This window comes from Aquarana catesbeiana, linkage group LG04 (assembly GCF_042186555.1).
Source record: "Aquarana catesbeiana isolate 2022-GZ linkage group LG04, ASM4218655v1, whole genome shotgun sequence".
Classification (NCBI taxonomy): Eukaryota; Metazoa; Chordata; class Amphibia; order Anura; family Ranidae; genus Aquarana; species Aquarana catesbeiana.
The window spans coordinates 135,357,300-135,364,746 of NC_133327.1; the positions used below are offsets into that span (position 1 = coordinate 135,357,300).

At 36.7% G+C, this 7,447-nt stretch overlaps 1 protein-coding gene across 1 annotated transcript; it reads right to left on the reverse strand.

The window, feature by feature from the left end:
* Positions 1-1,466: 1,466 nt before the first annotated feature.
* Positions 1,467-4,939, reverse strand: LOC141141196 (nodal homolog 2-A-like). Its single transcript, XM_073628893.1, has 3 exons — positions 4,762-4,939; positions 2,945-3,663; positions 1,467-1,619 (listed from the first exon to the last, which is right to left on the reverse strand). Exons 1-3 carry the CDS (start codon positions 4,937-4,939, stop codon positions 1,467-1,469), a joined length of 1,050 nt encoding a protein of 349 aa, XP_073484994.1.
* Between the last annotated feature and the right edge of the window lie 2,508 nt (positions 4,940-7,447).

Below are 7,447 nucleotides of genomic sequence, written 5' to 3' on the forward strand. Positions count from 1 at the left end.
GTTTTTTACATTTTAGACTGGGAGAGGGGGGGGGGGCTAAAGTTTATGCATACGTTCAAAGGGTGCCTCAACTGAACATACGATTGAGAACTAATCTAGTTGTCATGAAGCTTTGTTAGAGCCATAACAATCAAAGTTCCTGCTACAGTAACTCATTCTACTCAGACTTTCAGATTCTTCCATTTATTTCATAAATAATCAAAATTTATAACACAAGTTCTACATATAGCAGCAGTGTCACAGGGTTAGTGTTAATGCCAATGACATGTATAAAAAAAACAGGCTCCACATGATTTTTATAAGGCTAACTGAAATATTGGACTATTACATAGGGGTGTCCGTTTATGAAGCAGTGATCAGCGGTGATACCAAGGATCGCTGCTGATCACAGTCCATAAACAGTTTATGAAACAGAGATAATCGGGAGGAGAAGTGTTTGAACTTGTTCTCCCACCGATTATCTCTACACATGGAGAATCCTCATTGAATGCCACAGTAACGGCCAGTTTATGAAGCGGTGATCTCACCGCTTCACTGGCTATCTGTGTCAGAATTCACACTCCCCAATTCACCAGCTCAGAGATGGTGAATCGGGGAGAGAAGAGGAAACCTCGGGGGATCTGAGGGGGAAGCAAGAAGATTTTTAACTTCCTTCTACCTTGTTCAGACACCCCAACACTGTAAGCATGTCCCCCTGTCATATTTATGTGTATATATATATATACATATATATATATATATATATATATATATATATATATATATATATATATAATGTGTATATATATATATATATATATATATATAATGTGTGTGTATATACATGTATATATAATGTGTGTATACATATATATATATAACGTTATTTTATTAACATTAATCCATGCTGTCTGTCTGTGTATTGAGCGGTGATAATTTATCACTGCTTAATAAACTGGCATCTTGGTGTTTCTGGTACTGTAATCTCGTAAAGTCTCACGAGATTCCAGTATCAGGGGACGTTCTCCACTGTTTGAAGCGTTTGTAGATCGCTTCACTCCTCCAAAGGTGAAGCGATCTACAAAGCTTCATAAACTGGCATCCAGAGGAGAAAGATCTCTACTGTGAATGCCGGAGAACGAAGCAGTGAATAGATTTCACTGCTTCATAAAGGGATACCAAAGTGCAAATTAGCTTTAATAAAGGGAACAGTCCACCCAAAGCTGACACTCTAGTCTGAAGCAAGCATATGCTACCATGTTGAATGACTCATCTTCTCTTGGAGACTCTGTGTTCTTTTGTTGCAGTAATGTCACTACCAAAGCCCCCAGAGAACAAAGCCATGATGAAAAACACCTGCAAGCATCTAGCCAATATTAAAATATCAGTTTTGTGTGGACTGACAGTGTAGGAATTGTATATAAAAAATATATAACAATACATTATAATATAAAAATAAAATCATGTCAATCATTGATTAAATGCATTCATGTACAACCACACTCTTCCACAACCATGTCTTCGTGATGTTTGAGGACAAGATTCTTCTTTTCGTATATTAACATGGACAATGGCTTCATTTTTACAGGTGCACACAGCATGCATCCCATTTTATCAGGATTGTAAAAGTTCACAAGACTCTGGAAAATAAAAATTAGCATGTTAACTAATGTATTTGTCAGACATTTTAGTTGAAATATTGCAAAATCGATGATTTAAAGGATATCTTGGCCAGGGATGTGCTTTGAGGTCAGTGGCTGGTAAGGCACTGGCTAGTATCAGAGCCAGATACACACAGGTTACATACTCCGCGATCGTTGAAGCGAGAGCAATAATTCGAGCATTTTACCTAACATGTCACACTTGTGGAATGTTGTGGAACGCTTGTGGAATGGCGCCAAACTTCAGTGCTTTTTAAATATTCTTAGGCAACGCTGTAAAATTTTTTACAGGTTACATGTTTGGAGTTACAGAGGAGGTAACAACTCCAAACATGTAACCTGTTTTACAGTGTCACCTAAGAAGATTTATAAGCACTGAAGTTTGGCACCATTCCACAAGTGTGCACAATTTTATAGTGTGACATGTTAGGTATCTATTTTCTCGGCGTAACATCATCTTTCACATTATATAAAAAAATCAGGCTAACTTTTGTGGGTTTTTTTTAATTATTATTATTTTTCTTTCCAAAAAAAGTGTTTGAAAAATTGCTGCGTAAATACAGTGTAACATAAAAAGTTGAAATGACCACTATTCTATTCCTTAGGGTAACTGCTAAAAAAAAAAAAAAAAAAAAAAAAAAATAGATATTAGAGATTTATATATATATATATATATATATATATCTATATATATATATATATCTATATATATATAGATATATATATATATATAGATAAACCCAGCTGTTCTCTGATTTGTGGTCTACATGCTAGTTCCAGGACGGTGATTTCTGTCACATTACAGCTCTGAAACTGGTGGTGAATGATTATTTCCATCAGACATTCAAGTTGATTTACTAATCACAAGGCATTACATTTTGCAGGGGAATTTGCCCCAGAGCTTAGTGATTAAAGTGAAGCTCTGCTGACTTCCATCATCCAATCATGTACAAGCACAAATGCTGTTTTTCTTATGTTTCATGTATGTGATTGGGTATTCTTTGCAAAGCAAAACTCCACCACATTCACTAACCTCTGGGGCAAATTCTCTTGCAGAGTGACCAGCCTATTTGTCTTTAGTAAATCAACCCCAATTACTTTACTTCATGAGAGCTTTTCATCAAGTATACTGACAATTGAATCTAGGTATTTGTGTAACTCAAGCCAAATAATGATTGCAGAAAGTAAAGTATAGCAAAAGCCTGGTTTTTGTTTAAATTTTCTACCCAATTACTAGCATTATTAGCTGAGCAACACTGGTATTGCAAAATACTAGTAGAATAATTAGTATCCATTGATCTTACCTTTATGTAGGCATGGTTTGATGGTTTGAAAAATTCATTCAGAGGTACAGGGCAGGATCCCTCACAGCGGTAGGCATTAAATCTTTTCGGGTGGAGAATCTGCTCTGCCCACCCAATTACTTCAAAATCCACAAACATGTCCACTTTCCTACAGTAATTTCCATTTTCTTCAGCTTTGAAAGGAACACTGTTTCTAATTATGCTTTTCTCTGCATCCCAGCTTCTCCGATGTCTTCTATTGTCAGATTTCCTAATGGTATCATTCTCTGCTTTGACATACTTTGAGGATTCAACATCCTTGATGATGCTTGGAGACCCATAAGGACTGAGAGATTGTTTGTCCTTTGAAAACACCACCAGTATGACTTTTTCATTTGCTATTCCATTACATTTAGAGCTCATACTACCATCTGATGTATTGTTGACCTTTTCTGATGCTTTGCTGGCAGTTCCAGGGTGGTGAAGGTAGTTCCTAATAATGTTTGTCAGGTTATATGCTTTCCATGTGGAATACGGTGTTATAGTTGAGGCAGACTGTAATGAACCAATGAAGATCTTTTTTCTACCACCTGTGGTATGGTAAATGTTCAGTGTTATGTTGTTGAAGCTCCTCAAAGGTGATGGGAGTATTCTTAGTTCGGCCAGCTTCAGCTCATTGTGTGCATCCATTGAAGTCATGTCAAATGAAATTTCCCAAATACTATCCATTTCAGAACAGTCTGCAGAGACAGGAAGAGAAACATTATAAATAAATGTATAACTTCTAATTATACTGACTATCCCAGATATCCATTTCAGAACAGACCATGGACAGGTTCTCTTAGAAACAGACACAGACAGGTTCTCTTAGTTGGAGAAACTGCTGAGACAGAATTTAATTTCTAAAACAGTCACTACATGTTTTTCTCAATTAAAGGCTTCCCTTATAGCCATTTCTAGAAAAACTTATATGAAATGATACTGTAATATTTTGACGGAAGTTGCAGTTACCTTATCTGTTGCGATTATATGCATAAAATATCAATCATATCAGTTTGATTTCTTGCACTATTTATATCAAACACCTTATAATTGTACAGGAGCTGCTAAATTCTATTTTTTAAGTGTATAGTAACTATAGCACATTGTTTATGATTTTGGACTCATTGTTAATGGAAACAGATAAACACATACGATGCACATTTTAACATTTTCTGGCCACCAGAATAAATGTAAAAATTGACATTTATCCATCTACTTAAAGGTTCCAATGCACCACTTAGGTCTGCGGACTTGTACATGGCCTTCAACAATCTGATATTGTTTCCACATTCTGATTCCAAGGCAAAGTAAAATATTGAACGTGGAGAACTTGGCCCTGGATCTACCAAATTAATATATATTAATATATATATATATATATATATATATATATATATATATATATATATATATATATATATATATATATATATATATATATATATTATAATATCTTCATAAATACGGTATATCATGTAGATGGCACTTCTTCGGGCTTACTCTACACTCAGTTTTGTTTTGAATACACTAAATGTGATTTGGGTTACTGTGTAATTCACATCACAACTGATTTAGCTTATTGGTTTAGCCGTTATAATGCATCATTATATCTAAACAGATAGATATTGTCCACAAAACTATGTAAGCACTGTTGGCACAATAGTTCCATAGTCACAAACAGTGGGCTCTGTGAGAGAGGGGATGGCATATTACTACAAAAATAAATGTTTTTAGAAAACAGATAAAAGTAACATATGACATTGGAATTTATAAGAATAGAAAGTAACAATACTTACGTTTTGCAGTAAGACTTAGCACTGAATCTGATTCCAAGAGAATCGGATGTTCCAGCATGTGTGAATCAGTGTGGTTGTCCATGATGAGAGTCTTGTAGAGCTGCATCATGTACAGAGGAATCTTCAGACCTTTGGAATGAATATTTTCCTGAGGTGTAAAAGAAGCATTCAGTTCCATTCTAGATGCAATCAGAACATTGCTAGCCTCCTTTGTTTCTAAAGTTCTAGGTCTTCCCATAACCAGCGTTATTAGCAGTGCGAAGCTCAGGATTGCAGTACATTGCCAGACCATTCCTGCCCAGCTCCTTCTGTCTCTACAAGCTTAAAGATGGTGCTGCCTTTGGTCGTCTATAAAACTATACTACATCCTAGATAAATCTGCACGTTTATATAGTGGATAGCCAAGACTTGCAGTCGTAATTTACATTGAGATTCCCATGATCTTTGCAAGTTCACTGCCGATTGAATGCATTGTTGTATAGATTGGCCTCCTATTGTTATTCTAATGACACTTAGGTTCAGTTTATCCAATCATGTCACACAATAGTGAAATGGAAATCATTAGTTGGGTGCTTATTTTAAATAATAAAGCATTTAATTAATTATTCTGTCCTGTTATGTTTCTGCTTTTGTGTCATGATTGGCCAGATCTGGATCAAATAACAGTTTTATAATATGGAAGTCATGAAATGAGAGAATAGTTGATCCTCTACCGATCCCTGCTCAATCTTATGGCAGGCAAAGAGTTTATTGTCGCTCTATTGCTATGATCAATGGTTTATAATAAGCCTTCAGGGGATTAGGTATCATGATGTATGTTATATATTCGTTGTTACATTGATCTTGTTAAATTCTGTTTTTTGTTAAACCCTACCGAACGGATAGGGATATTTGTTACTACAATGTTTTGCTATACTGATGACACTTTTCAAAAAAGCAGATTGTGGCCTTGTATGTCCTACATTATCACACTCATCTCTGTGCCAAAACTACTTTTCCCACTGGATATTAGTTCATTTGTTTTAGGAGCTTATTGCATATATTGCTTATATTTTTATTGTAATTTTAAAGTGACGGCAGATAAAGATTTTTTTATTTGTTTATTTTTTTATCATTTTGGGGTTTTTTTTCATTAACTTTCTTGTCTGAATATAGATCTATGTTTATCCCAAGCATGTTTGAAGCCATTTACTGTTGACTGTCTCACCACCTCTGCTGGTTTATTCCAAGCATCAACTACCCTTTTAGAAAAATAATACTTTTTAAGATTAGTTTTAGGTACTCTAGGCAATGCTTAAGCCAAGCCTGCCCCCTGCATTTTCAGTTCTGCATTCAACCTGCCATTCTGGAAGGCACACATGGCAGAGTTGCTGAATAATGTCCTTTCTAGGGGAAAAGGAAGTTGCTTTTGACCAACAGATCAACCATGCACAGGGAAAGCATTGTGCAACTTCCATGCCATGGAAGAATTTATTCCAGCACCCCTTTTTTGCAGGGTGCTTTCTGCATATAGTTGCAAGTTTAACTATGTTGCTGCTGCCAGGCAGGAAGTGCTTAAGGAGACAAGAAAGTGATTTGATTAAAGGGAAGTTTGTAATTAGAGGTTGATATTCACTCAATACAATGCAGGGAATTCCTTAGTGCTGAACAATATTTTTCCTTTACTTTTCACCTTTCAGTTTGGATAGACTGCATACAAGGAAACCTCGCCCTTGAAAGCCTAAAAAATGGAAGATTGTCATGGTAGCTAGAAAATGGAATGGGAAGAGTAGCACAAGCCAAAAATAATCTGAGCGAGCATGTATTGGTTGTACAGACTCCATGACCATTTTATCAATAGCCCCCCTAATATTTTCTATTCTCGATCATTTTTTTGTCCAGTTCAAGGAAAGCTCTGGTATCTGGCCATTTCTATTAACAAAGTACAGTACAGTGCTGACTGCTGAGATAGCACCAACAATAGTTCAGGCACAGATTTTCCAGATTTTTTTTCCTTACCTGATCCAATAAAATTCATACAGAAAATCACATCAGATTCTGCATTACCAGCACAATTTAAATCTTCGAAATGTATGTTAACTGAAAATCTATTTAGATTGGGCTAATTCTATTTTGTGAAAGTAGTTGGGTAACTCATTTTTATGTAGGAAAAGATATTGCCATCTAATAACCAATAATCTAGCAGAGACACTTTATGGTGTCCTTTTATGAAACTGCGGTAAAATACCGTGATTCAGTTCTCAGGCATTCTCAGAGGATATCGCTCTCCTCTGAGTGCCTGTTTATGAAGGTCTGTAGATCGCTTCTCATGTTGAGTTGAGAAGCGATCTACAAACGCCAGTGTTCTGCCGAGAAAGTTCCCCTCGGCGGATAAGGACCCCCCTCTACTGCGCAGGCGCAGCGCTTGCGCAGTACGAGCCGGCGGAAATAGCCGAAGCCGAATAGTTGTAAATCAGCTGTACACGGCACTTGTAAGAGGGCCCCTCGCCACGCTTCGGGCACGGCCTCGCTTGGCACTTTTTTATTCTCCCTCTATGTCCACTTAGATGGTGAGGCTTGAACCTGGACCCAGGGCACAGGCGCCGTGTACAGCTGATTGAAGGTTTTCAGCTTTGGCTATTTTTGGCGGCTCCTTAGTCATTCGTACTGCGCAAGCGCTGCGCCTGCGCAGTACAGGGGGGTCCTT

Coding starts and splice junctions, on each gene's coding strand:
- LOC141141196 (XM_073628893.1), bottom strand. CDS start 4,939: ATGGAACTGAATGCTTCTTTTACACCTCAGGAAAATATTCATTCCAAA. Junction 3,664..4,761: donor GCTAAGTCTTACTGCAAAAC/GTAAGTATTGTT, acceptor CTGTCTCTGCAG/ACTGTTCTGAAATGGATAGT. Junction 1,620..2,944: donor CAAACCATGCCTACATAAAG/GTAAGATCAATG, acceptor TTTATTTTCCAG/AGTCTTGTGAACTTTTACAA.